This window comes from Hemiscyllium ocellatum, chromosome 7, assembly GCF_020745735.1.
Source record: "Hemiscyllium ocellatum isolate sHemOce1 chromosome 7, sHemOce1.pat.X.cur, whole genome shotgun sequence".
NCBI lineage: Eukaryota > Metazoa > Chordata > Chondrichthyes > Orectolobiformes > Hemiscylliidae > Hemiscyllium > Hemiscyllium ocellatum.
The window spans coordinates 53,154,505-53,171,721 of record NC_083407.1 but is presented as its reverse complement, the minus strand read 5'-3'; the positions used below and the strand labels follow the sequence as shown (position 1 = coordinate 53,171,721).

General features: G+C 40.3%; 1 protein-coding gene across 4 annotated transcripts in view; it reads left to right on the top strand.

Moving 5' to 3' along the window:
* Window positions 1–1,031: 1,031 nt before the first annotated feature.
* The window catches only part of LOC132817445 (TRAF family member-associated NF-kappa-B activator-like), a 94,913-nt gene continuing 78,727 nt past the window's right edge, over window positions 1,032–17,217 (top strand). The window contains exons 1-2 of one of the 4 annotated variants that reach the window (XM_060827889.1): window positions 1,032–1,395; window positions 14,945–15,134. In XM_060827889.1, the coding sequence (XP_060683872.1) occupies window positions 15,132–15,134 (3 nt within the window). In that variant the 5' untranslated portion in view covers window positions 1,032–1,395; window positions 14,945–15,131. Of the gene's footprint in view, window positions 1,472–14,944; window positions 15,135–17,217 lie in introns of all 4 variants that reach the window. The other 3 variants (XM_060827887.1, XM_060827890.1, XM_060827888.1) reach the window with 3 other exon arrangements.

Below are 17,217 nucleotides of genomic sequence, written 5' to 3'. Positions count from 1 at the left end.
ACTTACCACTTTTAGCATAAGCCTGAACATTGCCCAAATCTTGAAGCTTCAGTATCAGAAATGTTATGAATTACAATGAACAATATGCAATCATTAGCAAATGACCCCAACTTATGATGGAAGGAATGCTATTAATAAAACACTAGGGTCGACAGAATCATTTTCAGTATTAGTTAGTATGACGGTTACAAAGATGACTCACAATTTTGGGTGAATGGAGTTAAGATGGCAGGAGGTGGGTCTCAGATGAAATGAGATCAGGGCAGATCATAAGATGAACTTGATAATGATGTTGGTGCAGGGTTAGAACTGTTCAAGAAATTTTAATTTGGTTGGGAGAGATTTCTTAGTTTCAATTATGTCCCTGTGCCCCTCACTATCATTAAAAATGAGACACAGGGAAATAGTTTAAGCTACAAGAGTGACTGTGACTCCTCATATAATTCACTCCAGGATAATTACTATTCTTTTTATCTAACTTACCCCCAGACTTTTATAACCATCTGGTTACATTCATATTGATATGGTGCTTTTGCAAAGGGATTTAATTTCTTAACATCATTCCTAAGTTGTAGTGCACATCTGGAGTAAAGTCCAATATTACTTTAATGTGTATCAGTGTACAGCTTGACCTCAGGAGGAAGTCCTAGCTCAGGATTTACAGATGTTTAAGGTTAAAGTAGCTACACCCATATTGCAGTTTTAATCTTAGATTCCAGTGAGCACTTAAAAAGCAATTTGTTCCACCAGGAATGGTAGAGCGCATGGAAAAAGATGGATCAAGTGGTGAGGTCTCCGCACCAGAAATACCATTAAAACCATGCTCATTTCCAAGTGTTGCTTTTTAAGAACAATTGTATTTTAGTAGCTGTCTGCCTCTCTTCCAGGCTGCGCCCATGGCAAGGCCAATCCACTGGGTGTTGATACTTTCCATGATCGGGCACAGCAAAGGGTCGGATCAACAATAAAATTGCGAATTTGTTGGGAAACGTTTCCGTTTCGTAGCTGTTTCATATTTGGTTTGGATTTCCTTCGATGTGGCCTAATGGGGCACTTGTATTGTCGGGCCCAAGCCAGGCCCACGTGTGTCGCCGGCCTTGATTTAGAGAGCGCGGGTTGCATGGATCTGTATTCAGGACAGGGCCGGGCAGGAGAGGAGAGGGAGCCCCGGCCACAGTCGCCGTGTTTCCTTCCTCCTCGGTTTACGGCGGGGTGTCGAAGGCAGTGAGGAAGACGGAAGTCAGGCGGCGCTGAGGACGGGGATTCCCCGCCGGGAACTTCCGAACTCTCCGCCTCGAGCGCAGCGCCGGGCCGCAGCCAATGAGCGGAGCGGGTACAAACCAATAACGGCCGAGGGAGCGGCGCGAGCGGGGCGCAGGGGCTTCGGTTTGATCGGTGAGTGTGGCTCAGGGAGCGGTTACTCGGAGCCCCGGGCCTCAGGGTGGCCGTCACTGCAATTCCAGGATTGATGGTGTGTATGTGTCTGTCTGTCTGTCCCCGGGGCGAGGTATCTCAGGGAGGCCACTGCCTTCAAATGTCACTGTCCTGAAGTCTCAGGTGATCACCCCTGGGGCCTACTGACAACCTTCCGTCCACAGCAGCCCTTCCATGTCAATTCCTGCTTCAGAGGAGAGGTCTTTTGGTGATCAGCTCCCCACCCAGCCTCCAGCTCATTGGCTCTCATTTGTTTGCCTAAAACTTAAGCTAATCAAACAGTTGCGTTTGCCAGTCAGAGTTAATCTTGCGTTTGTCATTTTGTTTCTTTGAAATATTCACAGAAAACTTTAGCGTGTGGACATCTTACAATCAGATGTTTTGCAGGCTCTTCCTTGAAGGTGATAAAAGTTGCAGTTTAGGGGGTATTGCTGCAAATGTGTTGCTGGTCAAAGCACAGCAGGTTAGGCAGCATCTCAGGAATAGAGAATTCGACGTTTCGAGCATAAGCCCTTCATCAGGATTTAGGGGGTATTGTCAGCGAAGCTTTAGCAATGACTTAAGTGCATTTTGCAACTCGTGTGCAACCAAGGTAGGCATGGAATCCGATGGTTTTAGGTGATGGATAGGCTGTGAATGAAGTGAGCTACTTTGATATGGAGGGTGTTGGGCTTCTGTGGTCTTGTTGGAGCTGTGCTCAACCAAGGATTTAAAGTAATGATTTGGAGATGCCAGTGTGGGACTGGGGTGTACAAAGTTAAAAATCACACAACACCAGGTTATAGTCCAACAGGTTTAATTGGAATCACCCTAACCTTCAGAGCATCGCTCCTTCATCAGCTGATACACTCAAAGATTTAAAAGACATTCTTTTCTTTATTTAAAAGAGTGAATCATATAAACCCTACAGTGCAGAAAGAGAGCTTTTGGCCCATCTAGTCTGCACTAAAACTCCAAAGAATATTCCACCCAGTACCATCATATTCCTGTAACCTTGTATTTATCAGGACTAATCCACCTAGTCTGCACATCTTTTGGTCTTTTGGGAGGAAATCAAATCACCTGGTAGAAACTCATGCAGTTACAGGGAGAAAGTACAAACTCTACGCACACAATCGCCCAAGGCTGGAATCAAACCCTGATCCCTGGTGCTGTGAAGCAGCAGTGCTAATCACTGCTAACAAGCTGCCCTATAAAGAAGAGAGAACAATTAGGTGTAATGTGGTGCGGTACTGTCATCAAAATTTTTTTTCAAAAATGAAAAGCTGGAAATATCAGGCAACACAGTTACTCAAATTGATCACCTGATATATTAACATTGTTTCTGTGCTGAGATGCTTATATTTGAAGTTTCTTGCTTGGAATGTGTACTTCGTCAGCAGTCAATAGCTGAAGTGTCTCCTAGGTTACATATGTTTTGTGTCCAAGGAAAGTTGTATTGGTTTTGAATTGATGTCATGTTTTGAGATTATGGAGGTAATGCCACAACAGAGTGTAGTGTTTATAATACAGCCTGTCCAAACACTTTTAATGTGTGAAATTTGGCTGTACAGTAAAGCCTGCTAATGCAAAAATCTGTTTTGGTTCTTGGGTGATTTTTCATTGTGCCATGTTGATGTAGAGAACTCTTATCTGTAGCCAGAGGGATACAGAGCTTTTAGTACAATTTCAGGGTACTATATCGCTATGAGGAGGAACATAAGGAAAAAGAAGCAAGAATAAGTCCTTCAGCCCCTTGAGCCTGCTCTGACATTCTAGTACATAGCAGATCGTCTGCCTCAATACTATTTCTCTTCCCTCCCACATTGTCCCCATATTCCTTGCCTCTAGAAACATAATGATGACTGTCTTGAATATACTTTGTCCTTTTTCATTTCCTGACCTGTTCTGTGGGATCTTATTGACAGCTTTCTGAAAATTCACTGGTTTTCCCCTTCATCCATTTTGCCAGTTGCATCCTCAAAAAACAGGTTGGTCCAAGTGTAATTTTCCTTTAATGAATCTTTGACTTTGCCCAATCAGATCATTACTTTCTAAATATCTAGTTCTCACATTCTTTTTGTATTAGATTCTATATTTGATATTCTATTCTATATGTCCTACTTTTGATGTTCACTAAACAGGATGGCAGTTCTGCACTTTCTCCCTCCTGCTTATATTAAACAATGGTATTACATCTGCAGGCACCATTCCTAGAATCTATAGAGTTTTGTAAACTAATCACAAGTGAGCGCACAATGTTTACAGCCACGTCTCATCAGGCCCAAGGATTTTATCAACTTTCAGTCCTATTAATTTGTCCAGTGTCACTTTTTTAACTTGCGCATTTTTTTTCAGTTCCTCATTTTCCCTAGTCCATTGAATCTTTTATTTCTGGTAGGTTTCTTGTATTTTTTTGTCGTGAAAACTGGCACCAAGTAATTGTTTGGCTTCTCTGCCATTTCCCTATTTCTCCATTATAAATTTTTGTTTAATGGATCCACTTCCTTTTTTACTAATCTTTTCCATTTACATGGCTCAAGGAGACCTTACTGTTTAAATTTTTCTTGCTAGTTTACACTCACATTGTTTTCTCCTTTTATCAGATAATCCTCCTTTGTTATGTTCTAAAATATCCCTAATGATAGGCTCATTACCTTTTACTGTACCCAGTTTTATAAACTACCTCATTTGATCAACTGAAATCTTCAACTTCCTTTGTAGCCAAGGTCTGCTCACTCCATTTTGTTTTTTTTTCCTGCCTTAATGTGATGTATCTTTTTTTGAAAAAAACCATGTATTCGTTTTTGTTTTAGCATTCTAGCTATCAAATTTTTTTCTGGGTGGCAGCCAGTGACTCAGTAGGTACTGCAGGGAGACAGTGAGGTCTGCAGATGTTGGAGATCAGAGTTGAGAGTGTGTTACTGGAAAAGCACAGCATTCCTGATGAAGAGCTCCTGCCCGAAACATTGAACTTTCCTGCTCCTCGGATGCTGCCTGACCTGCTGTGCTTTTCCAGCAACACATTCTCAAGGACTGCAGGGATCAGTGCTTGTACCCTAGCTAGTTGCAATATACACATGAACTATCTGAATGAAGGAATTTAAATGTAATATTTCCATATCTGCAAATTTGGATAAGAAGGTGAACTGTGAGAAGGATGCAGTGCAATTTGGACAAGTTGAATGAGTAGGCAAATGTATGACAGCTCAACTATAAAATAGAAAACAGTGAAGTTATGCACTTTGAATAAAAACAGGATGGTAAATTATTATCTGACTGCTGATAGATTAGCTTAGGAAAGAGGTGGTGCAGTGAGACCTGGATGTCCTTGTACACCATTTGCTGAAAGTAAGCATGCAAACATGCAGGGTGTACAAGGCCTTCAAAGTATGTTGGCCTTCAAAGTGAAAGAATTTGAGTACAGAAGAGATGTTTTGCTATAGTTGTATTGGGCCTTGGTGATACCACACCTGGAGTGGTTGTGTACAGTTTTGGTCTCATTATCTGAGAAAGGTTGTTTTGGCTGTGGAGCGAATGCAACAAACTGATTATCGAACTGATTCCAGGGATAGCAGAGCTGTTGTAAGAAGGGAGACTGGTTCAGTTAGGACTATATTCACTGTAGTTTAGAAGAATAAGGGGGGATCTCATCGAAACCTTCTAGAATTCTAACAGAATTTGAATGTGAACATAAAAGGTATGGTTAGTAAGTTTGCAAATGATACCAAAATTTGGAGGTGTAGTGGAAGGCGATAAAGGTCAACTCACAGTACAGTGGGATTTTGATCAGATGGCCAATTGGGCTGAGGAATGGCAGGTGGAATTTAATTTAGGTAAATGTGAAGTGCTACATTTTTTGGAAAGTCAAATCAGGGCAGGACTTACACTTAATAGTAAGGTCTTGAGGATGAACAAAGAGACTTTGGAATGCAGGTTCATAGTTCCATGAAAGTGGAGTTGCAGATAGACAGGATAGCGAAGAAGGCATTTGGTATGTTGATTTTATTAGTTAGTGTGCATTGAGTACAGGACTTGGGAGATCATGATGTGGCTGTTTAGGACATTGGTTAGGCCACTTTTGGAATACTGTGTTCAATTCTGTTCTTCCTGCTATAAGAAAAGTGTTGTGAAACTTGAAAGGGTTCAGAAAAGATTTACAAGGATGTTGCTGGGGTTGGAGGGTTGGAGTTACAGGGAGAGGCTGGGACTGTTTTCTCTAGGATGCAGGCTGAGGGGTGACCTTATAGAGATTTATAAAATCATGAGGGGCATGGATAGGGTGGATAGTTAAGATCTTTTCCTCAGGGTAAGGAAGTCCAAAACTAGAGAGTATAGGTTTAAGGGGAAAGATTTAAAAGGGACTTGAGGGGCAACATTTTCATGGAGATGGTGGTGTGTGTGTGGATTGAGCTGCCAGAGGAAGAGGTTGAGGTTGGAACAATCAGAACATTGAAAAGGCATCTGGATGGGTATATGAATAGGAAGGGTTTAGAGGGATATGAGCCAAGTGCTGGTAAATGGGACTAGATTAATTTAGGATATTTGATTGGCATGGACGAGTTGGACCGAAGGGTCTGTTTCCATGTTGGTCTAAGACTAGACCAGGTGAATGCAGGATGTTCGTGATAACCAAGGAGTCTTGAACCAGGGGTCGCAATTTAAGCAATACAGGGTAAGCCATTCAGTACTAAGTCATAGTTTAAGAATATGGAGTACTCATTCAGTACTGAGATGAGGAGAAAGTTCTTCACCCAGAAAGTGGTGAGCCTGCGGAATTCTCTGTCACAGAAACCAGTTGAGGCTAAAACGTTGAATGTTTTTAAGCAGAAGTTAGTTATAGTTTTTAGGGCTAAAAGGAATCAATAAGGAAAGAAAGTGGGGACTTGAATGATAGTCATGATCGTATCGAATGGCAAAGCAGGCTTATCAGTTTTGACCTTTGAGCATGTTGATCGCGTGGGAATTGTTAATTATCTATTGAGTCACAAGCCTCTAAATAAATTTCGAACTGAGTGTAATCTCCTTTCTATGTGCTGGAGGGCTGTGAATGTGAAAAAAATGGATTATAGCAAAAACAGGAAATGTAGGAATAGTTTCTCCATGTGCATTCTGTCCAGATTCCTCGTGATTTTGAATACACCCATCAGGTGCCTTTGCCATATTCTCCAACAGAAATAGTTGTAAGTGTCCAGCCTATGTTCATAACAGACGTTCCTAACTTTTGAAACTATTTTCTCATAGATTTTTTTCTGCGTGCTCTCCAATTATTTCATATCCTTCCTAAATATTGAAACCAGTGTCTTTATACAAGTTAAAAAAAAAACTGAACTGCATTGTACTCTCTGCCCTTATTAATAAAGTCGAGAATACTATCAGCTTTATTAATTGCTCTCTCAACCTGTCCTGACATCTTTCATGTGATATGCATATAAACTGAGGTGTCTCTGCTACTGTGCCCATTTTATGTTGTACCTTCTATTTTCAACTCTCCTCTTTTTTAAAACCAAAATTAATCTTCTCATGTTTCACCACATGAAACCGCCATCTGCCATCAATCAATCCGTCCCACTAACGTTTGAGGTTTTATGCAAGCCCCCTTACAACTTGCAATGCTTTCAGGTTTTGTACTGTTACAAATGTTTAAATCATGCCATGGACACAACAATCTTATTGGTATTATCCCCCAGTAGTCAACAGGAAATTCAGAAACAAATTTGTAAGGAGATCTCACTTATCTACATAAAAGAAAATCCAGGAAATATAGGTTGTGGATCAGTAAACATTTGTAAAAGAAAAGGCCAGGATAATGTTTTGAGAAAAATTTCAAAAATGTTTGCCTTTCAATTCTGAAGTGTCTATAGAAGGGATTGTAATGAGGTGGAGGACAAAAACATATTTGTATTTAGAGAAAGGTTGTTAATACAACTTACTTCAAAGAAAAACAGGCAATTGTGGCAAGTATAAGATTACCTCTGTGAGGTAATAGAGATATAAACGAAGTAAGAGTCATAGAGCACAGCAAACAGGCCCTTTGGTCCAATTGTCCTGAACTAAACTAGTCTCATTTTTCTGCATTTGGCTCATATCCCTCTCAACCCTTCCTATTCATGTACCTATCCACCTGCCTTTTAAATGTTGTCATTGTACATGCCTCTACTACTTCCTGTGGCAGCTCATTCCATATATGCACTAACCTCTGTGTGAAAACGTTGCCCCTCCACCACCACCTTCTGTCTTCTACCTTTGAGCCAGTGGAGTGTATCCAAATGGCTAGTTCTCCCTGTATTCTATGAGATCTAACCTTGCAAATCGGTCTCCCATGGGGAACCTTGTCGAATGGATTTCAATAGATCACATCTACTGCTCTGCCCTCATCAATCCTCTTTGTTACTTCTTCAAAAAACTCAATCAAGTTTGTGAGACATGATTTCCCACACACAAAGCCATGTTGACTACCTCTAATCAGTCCTTTCCTTTCCAAATACATATACATCCTGTCCCTCCGGATTCCCTCCAACAACTTGCCCACCACCAAGGTCAGGCTCACTGATCTATATTTCCCTGACCTGTCATTACCACCCTTCTTAAACAGTGCCACCAAGTTAGACAACCTCCAGTCTTCCGGCACCTCACCTGTGACTATCAATGATTAAAAATATCTCAGCAAGAGACCAGTAATCACTTCTCTAGTTTCCCACAGAGTTCTCGGGTACACCTGATCAGGTCTTGGGGATTTATCCACCTTTACCTGTTTCGAGACATCTAGCACTTCCTCCTCTAAAATCTGACATTTTGCAAGATGTCATCATCTATTTCCCTGCAGTCTATATCTTTCATGTCCTTTTCCACAGTAAATACTGATGCAAAATACTCATTTAGTATCTTCCCCATTTTCTGTGGCTCCACACAAAGGCTGCCTTGCTGATCTTTGAGGTGCCCTATTCTCTCCCTAGTTTCCCTTTTTGTCCTTTAATATTTTTGTAAAAACCCTTTGGATTCTCCTTGATTCTATTTGCCAAAGTTATCTCATGTACCCTTTTTGCTGTCCGAATTTCCCTCTTAAGTGTACTCCTACTACCTTTATACTCTTCTAAGGATTTACTTGATCTATCTTGACTATACCTGACATATGCTTCCTTCTTTTTCTAACCAAACCCTCAACTTCTTTAGTCATCCAGCATTCCCTATCCCTACCAGCATTTCCTTTCACCCTGACTGGAATATACTTTCTCTGGATTCTCGTTATCTCATTTCTGAAGGCTTCCCATTTCCAGCTGTCCCTTTACTTGTGAACATCTGCCCCCAATCAGCTTTTGCAAGTTCTTGCCTAATAACATCAAAATTTGCCTTTTTCTAATTTAGAACTTCAACTTTTAGATATGGTCTATCCTTTTCCATCACTATTTTAAATATAATGGAATTATGGTCGCTGGCCCTAAAGTGCTCCCCACTGCACCTCAGTCACCTGCCCTGCCTTATTTCCCAAGAGTAGGTCAAGTTTTGCACCTTTTCTAATAGGTACATCCACATACTGAATGAGAAAATTGTCTTGTATGCACTTAACAAATTCCTCTCCATCTAAACCTTTAACACTATGGCAATCCCAGTCTATGTTTGGAAAGTTAAAATCCCCTATCATGACTACACTATTATTCTTACAGATAGCTGAGATCTCCTTACAAGTTTGTTTCTCAATTTCCCTCTGACTGTTAGGGGGTCTATAATACAATCCCAATAAGGTGAATCATCCCTTTCTTATTTGTCAGTTCCTCCCAAATAACTGCCCTGGATGTATTTCTGGGAATATCCTCCCTCAGCACAGCTGTAATGCTATCCCTTATCAAAAATGCTTCTCCCCCTCCTCTCTTGCCTCCCTTTCTATCCTTCCTGTATCCTGGAACATTAAGCTGCCAGTCCTGTCCATCCCTAAGCCATGTTTCTGTAATTGCTATGATATTCCAGTCCCATGTTCCCAACCACACCCTGAGTTCATCTGCCTTTCCTGTTAGGTCCCTTGCATTGAAATAAATGCAGTTTAATTTATTAGTCCTACCTTGTCCCTGCTTGCCCTGACTGTTTGACTCACTTCTGTTCTCAACTGTACCAGTCTCAGATTTCCTCACGATCTCCCTGGGTCCCACCCCTCCACCTTGCTAGTTTAAATTCTCCTGAGCAGCTCTAGCAAATCTCCCTGCCAGCATATTAGTCCCTTCCAATTTAGGTGCGATCCGTCCTTCTTGTATAGGTCACTTCTACCCCAAAAGAGATTCCAATGATCCAAAAATGTGAATCCTTTTCCCACACACCACCTCCTAAGCCATGTAGTCATCTGCTCTATCCTCCTATTCTTGCCCCTACTCGCTCATAGTACTGGGAGTAATCCAGATATTACTACTCTTGAGGACCTCCTTTTTAAATTTCTGCCTAAGTCTCTAATCTCCCTTCAGAATCTCAACCTTTTCCCTTCTTATATTGTTGGTTCCAATGTGGACAATGATCTCTTGCTGGCCCTTCTCCCCCGTCAGAACATTCTGCACCTTCCCTGAGACATCTTTGATCCTAGCACTAGGAAAACAACACACCATTCTGCTTTTTTGCTGCTGGCCACAGAAACGTCTGTCTGTACCTCGGACTTCAGAATCCCTTAACACAATTGATCTTTTAGAAGCAGACGTACCCATCATTGCATTAGAGCCAGTCTCAATCCCAGAAACTTGGCTGTTCATGCTACGTTCCCCTGAGAATCCATCACCCCCTACATTTTCCAAAACTGCATACCTGTTTGAAATGGGTATATCCGCAAAAGACTCCTGCACTAGGTGCCTATGTCTCTTACCTTTTCCTGGAGTTAACCCATCTTTGTGACTGATTTTGAGACTTTTTCCCCTTCCTATAATTGCCATCCATCACATACTGTTGCTGTTGCAAATTCCTCATTGCTTCTAACTGTCTCTTCAACCGATCCATTCGATCTGATAATATTCACATCCAACAACATTTATGGCAGATATAATCCACAGTGACCCTTAAACTCTCTTTAAACTCCCACATCACTACATTACATATCACTGTACTAAAGGCCATTTTTGCTCCTTCACAGTCTACAGACCCAGAAAATAACACCGTCTTATTCCTCTACAAAACACTGCCCCAGGTTAAATTAATAGTTATGGCTTATATTTTAATTTTGATCAAGAGACATATTTCCAAAAACACACAAATGAGAAAAAAACCGATTCTACTCAATACTGCAGCCTTTCTGTTGGACACACTTAACACAACGATTAACTTATCTGATTCTGTGCTGACAACTTCGCCCAAACAGGTTCCTCCAAGATTAATTGTGAATTTCACTGCTTGTTAAATTTCCCGGACGCACTCTGATGCCCAGCGAAAACAGCAAAAGGCGGTAACTGTATCTCTCACTCTGCTGCGACTGATGAAGGCATGTGTGCCAATGCCTCCTTGGCCAGCCTGTCTACCTGCGATGCCACTTTCAAGGAACTGTCTACCTGAACCCCTCGGTGTCTCTGTTCAACAAACCTCCCCAGGATCCTATCATTTACTGTATAAGTCGTTCCCTGAGTTACCAAAATGCAATACCTCACATTTATCTGAATTAAACTCCTTTTCTTTAGCCCACTGACCCATTTGATCTCAGATATTCTGAGATAACCTTCTTCACTGTCTACAATATTACCAATTTTGATATCATTCTGCAAACTTAGTAGCCACGCCTCCTATGTACTCATCCTAATTGTTTATATAAGTGATTCTTGCTGGTCACCAGCTCCAGTCTGAAAAACAACTCTCTACCACCATCCACTGTCAAACTAATTTTGTATCCAGTTGGCTAGCTTTCCCAGAATCCCATTTGATCTAACCTTTCTAACCAGTCTATGATCACCTTTTTCAAAAATGTCAATCAGATTTTTGAGACACATTTTCCCATGCACAAACCCATGCTGACTATCTTTAACCAGTTCTTACCTTCTCAAATTCTGTCTCTCAGAATCCCCTCCAAAAACTTACCCACCACGAACTGGTCTGCAGTTCCAAGGGTTTTCCTTGCGGCCTTTCTTAAATAATGGCATTACATTGAAAACCAAAACGGCAAAATGTCAAAAGGAAGAAAAACTGAAATTGTAACACATTGAGAGAAAACTTTGAACTCCTGGGGTTATGAAGTGTGTCATAGGTAGTCCAGTTCTGAAAAGAATGACCAACACTAAGGATGTGCAGCATTCAAACTATATTCTTACAGTATCAGAAATAACAACAATTTGCCTCTCTTACCAACCAACTGTCCAATTCTATGTTCATGTTTTGTTTGATTAAGGAAATTGGGAATATAATTGGTTTAATGTCCCTCATGTAACTGTTAAAGCCAGAGTAGATGGGGGTGCCCTGCCTCTCTCACAAAGGCAGGGTTGGGCTTCGTCAAAACTATACAGGATGTGAAAGATCTGTTAGAATCCCTGATGAAACAGCCAATTATGATACAACATGGTTTAGAACTAGCAGTAGTTTTTGTTTACAGTATTTGGTATTTGAGGTCCTGGGTATTTAGCAAATACAGCCACAATATTCCATGTTTTTCAGCAAACTTACTTTTCTCACTGCTGACAAGTTAAAACAATCTGTTAGATATGCAGATAAAATGTATACTTTAACATCCATAATTATTATTATTATTATTATTATTATTATTCTCTCCCTCTCTCTTTGAACACCACACAAATCACATCAAATAGCTGCTGCAATGAAGACAGATCCCACGTAGTTCTCATCAAACCAATCAGATAATAGTGACACTGGGTCACCAAATCTCATAAATGTTGATTTCTCTTTCAAAGAACTAACCTTGAAAAATCTCTTGCAACTGCTCTGTCATGGACTGCTTCATTGACAGTTTGTTTTGGCAGTTTAATCTCATCCCCTGAGACTGCGTTTCACTGGAGATACTTCAGTACCTAGTTGGCTGTGTAATTTGGAAAGCTTACTTGAAAGAATTGTCTTAATTGTCTCCAGAACTCATTTGTGTTCTTCTCCATGAGAAGATTCAACTTGAATTATGTCATCTGGTAGACTCACTGTTGTTGCCAATTACACCTGGAAAAGTTGTAAAAGTTGTACTTTAATTCAAATTAGATTTCTATGATAGAGAACATTTTTGTCTTGTCAAAATAATGTCAGAAATTAATAAATGAACAATGTACCTAAATTATTCTAACTTTTCTATGTTGACAGTAAAGTGGAAGTGATGCTTTTGCAATCATATTTATACCTCTGATCATGTCAAGGTGGAGGTAGAAGAATTTTTAATAAACAGGAACCAATGTCAGAATTCCTGCCTGTTTTCCCATTATGTGGGGTTTTTGAGGGCAGTAGTCAATGAGGTTAGTAGTGTTGAACACACTTCAACACTATTATCCCCTCGAGACTGATTACTAAACTTAGTGATCTTGGTCAAAGTTCCACTCTCTGCAACTGGATCCTCAGTTTCCTGACCCACAGGCCACAATCAGTGAAGATTGGGGACGATTTTTCATCCTCACTAACACTCAACACTGGGGCCCCCCAGGGTTGCATACTCAGTCCCCTACTGTATTCCCTGTATACCCATGACTGTGTTGCCAAATACCAGACTAATGCCATTTACAAGTTCACTGATGACACCATCATAGTCAGTTGAATCTCAAACGGCGACGAAACAGACTACAGGCACACACGTTAACAGTACAGAGATGAAATGAGTGGAGACTGTCAAGCTCCTGGGAGTGGTCATCTACAACAAGCTTTCTTGGACTCTTCATGTGGACGCACTGGTTACAAAGGCAGCTGAGGAAATTTGGCATGAAGGCGAACACTCTTGCCAAATTTTTATAGGTGCACCATTGAGAGCATACTGTCTGGATTTATTACTATCTGGTATGGCAACTAAACCATTCAAGATTGGAGATGGTTAAGAGAGTGGTGAACTCGGCCTGGACAATCTCAAAGGCCAACCTCCCAGCTATAGAATCCATCTACCAGGCCCGCTGTGAAGGAAAAGCTGCCAGCATTCTCACAGATCCCACCCTGGCAATGTTTTTCTACAACCTCTACCATTGGGGAGAACATATATATGCCTGAACACACGCACCAGCCGGTTTCAAAATAGTTTCTACCCTACTGTTGTTAGAATACTGAATGGACTCTCAAAATCTGAACATTCGCCTGTACCTGTGTTTTTGTTTTTGCCACTGTTTACCTGTTTTTACTTATCTATGGTACTTAACTCTGTGATCTGCCTGTATTGTTCGCAATAGCTCACAATAAGCTTTTCACTGTGCCTCAGTACACGTGACAATAAATTCAATTCAATTCAATTCAATTCAATTCAATTCAATTCAAATAGATTAGAATGCGTTGTACAACTAGTTTTTCTACAGCTGAAATCCCATTATGAATACTTGCCTGAATGCCAAATCTAACTGTTCAGGGATTGTTGACCCAGCTGTTAATGGAACTTCCACCTTTTCTGGTTCGATAGTTTTATAAACAGACAATAAGTTTAAAGTTTGTGAATGTTTGTTTGTTAATTTTGATAATTACTTGAGTATCTCAAAGACTTCTCAATGTTATCATAGGGTTTAAGAGTTCAGTCTTCACTGAAAATGGGTGAGGGAGTCATGGGGTAGGTGCTTGAGAGAAGGCTGATGAGCAGCCATGTGCTGAATTGGGCTGGTGCCCCAGTGCACTGATGTGAATTTTCCAAGCTTCCTGCCTTGGTAATCACTGCTTCCAGAGGCAGTGGCTCCAACTCAAGCCCGCTCATTTATCATAAAAATAGCACAGGTAGGAACTGCCAAACTGGGTATGGATTGTGATGTTGGGAAATTACCCAATCCCTGACGCTTGCCTAAAAGATGAAAATCTAGGCCCACAAACACATGTGTTCTGCCTCAAGGTAACAGAGAAACCCAGTGAACATGGTCAACAAATTATGAACAAAAATCAGTCTAAAATAATTTCAAGGTCATAAAATCTGGGAATGAAAATAGGAACAACCATACCATTGTTAATGTACTGCATTAGATTAGTGTTTATGCATATATATTAATTTATATGCACTTATTATCTGTATTTTAAAGGCATGCACATTTTTTCAATAAAACTTATGGTGTTTTTCAATCATTGAAAGAAATTGTACTGTCATCAGTATGATTCCTTCTTTTCTCATTTGCCTCCAACTGTGACCATTTGTCTAACTTAAAATGCCTTTGATAGTATCTTCAGATTGCTGTCTCTGTGCATCATCTCCTGATATAACATCAACTGTTTCTGGGTTTTACTTCACCTAATTTTTCCCTTCCCAGTTGTTCAACGTGTTTGGCCCACTTCTGCTGGGTCTATTCCTTTCTGCTACAAGCTACTTCCCTTAAACTCCCCAGTCCTTTGTTTTGGTGCTGGTGTCTCTTCTTTTCACCCTGAACTGAGGTAAAGGCCCCTTATCCACTCCAACATTTTCTTTATTCTTTTACAGGATGTGCTGTTACTGGTTAGGCCAGCATTTGTTGTTTATTCATCATTCCCCTTGAGAAAGCAGTGGTGAACCACCTTCTTGAACCACTGAAGATCATGAGATAGATGCACCCATAATGCTGCTAGGAAGAGAGTTCTGGGATTTTTGAGCCAATGGCAGTAAAAGAATGGCAAAATACTGAATCGGAATGGTATGTATGTTTGTTTGTAACTCAGAAACACTCCATTTCTGCCTAATTTCTTGTTGACACTCCGATAAATCTAATATTAAAAGAGCTATTTATTCCAGTGCTTCCCTGGCTGGTCTTCAATATTGCATTCTAGAAAGAATTGAACTCATTCAAAATTCTGACCTATCCCAACTGTCTGAAGTCCCATTCATCTTTCATCCTGTGATAATGGGTTCTTCAATCGTGTGCGTTCCAGTGTTACAATAAAACTATCGTATGATTCTGTGAAGAACATCAGATGTGTCCACCACATGACTGATAAACATGACTGATTAATGTAAATTGTGTGTTAGCCCTTTTAATATGCCATGATTTCAGTTAAAACAGACTAGCAATCAAGTTTTTGTTTAAACAGCATAAATGTTAGTTTGTTGGAAGTTTTGACTGAAAGTTCCTTCAGAATAAAGAGAAAGTTCTTAAAACGAAGTTACAGACACAAAAATTTAAAAAATACCAATTGTTGTACAGTAGAAAGTGGCTTTTTAAAAGCAGTTCAAGTCTAAACTTTTATTGGGAGTTTTATTTAATTTAGACACACTCCATAAAACATGTCACACTGATTATTAGCTCCCTATATTTAAAAATTAATTGATACACAATTAACCAAGTTAATGTATCCGTCACCTGTTCCCTAATTCCAGTAAGTCTTGAGCATTCCTTACGATCATCTCAGATAATAAGACTTTCTTTTTCTTTTCAAATAAATGAATGTATAATAAAAGAAACAAACATAGTACATTATGGGGTATAGGTTTGCTCGCTGAGCTGTAGGTTTGATATCCAGATGTTTCATTACCTGGCTAGTTAACATCATCAGTGGCACCCTCCAAGTGAACCAAAGCTGTTGTCTCCTGATTTTTCTATTTATATCTTTCTCCTGGATGGGGTCCCTGGGGTTTGTGATGATGTCATTTCCTGGTCGTTTTTTGAGGGGTTGATCGATGGTATCTATATCTATGTGGTTGGAGTGCCAGGCCTCTAGGAATTCTCTGGCATGCCTTTGCTTAGCTTGTCCCAGGATAGATGTGTTTTGTCCCAGTCAAAATGGTTTTCTTTTCATCAGTGTGTAGGGCTACGAGGGAGAGAGGGTCGTGTCTTTTTGTGGCTAGCTAGTGTTCGTGTATCCTGGTGGCTAACTTTCTTCCTGTTTGTCCTACGTAGTGTTTGTGGCAGTCCTTGCAAGGAATTTTGTAGACTACATTTGGTTTTGTCCATGAGTTGTACTGGTCTTTTAAGTTTTTTAGTTTTTGTTTGAGAGTGTTGGTGGGTTTGTGTGCTACTAGGATTCTGAGGGGTCTTAGTAGTCTGGCTGTCATTTCTGAAACTTCTTTGATGTATGGTAAGGTGGTTAGGGTTTCTGGCTGTGTTTGGTCTGCTTGTTGTGGTTTGTTCTTGAGGAATCTGCGGACTGTATTTTTTGAGTATCCGTTCTTCTTGAATACATTGTATAGGTGGTTCTCCTCTGTTTTCCAAAGTTCGTCTGTGCTGCAGTGTGTGGTGGCTCATTGGAATAGTGTTCTGATACAGCTTCGTTTGTGTGTGTTGGGATGGTTGCTGGTGTAGTTATCCTAGAGATAAAAATGATAAATGCTCCTATGAGGAGAAATCACAAGACAGAGATTTGCATAGTAAGAATTATTAAAAATCAGTTGTTTCATGTTCCTGGCTTTGACCAGTGATGGAAATTTCAAAATGTTGTGTTTGCCTAAATATTTGCCACATAGGGATTTTTCATAGTTGTACTTATCTTTATTACTCAGAATAGGTATCTGGCCTTAATTTGGGTGCCAGGCCAATTCAACTGTCCAATTTGAAAACCACAGCATCTTCTTGTTTAATTGTATCTTGATGAATAGCATTGGCTCTAGCATCTTTCAAATAAAGATTGTTGACCCAAAGTGACACTTGATCCATTCTCCCTGATTTCCAATTTAACGTGTGTAAAAGCCCCAAAATTCTGAGTACTAATTTTAAATCTGCTTTAAATCTGACAATGTGTACAAATTCACTCTCTCTCGCCAACCCCCCCCCCCCCCCCCCCCCA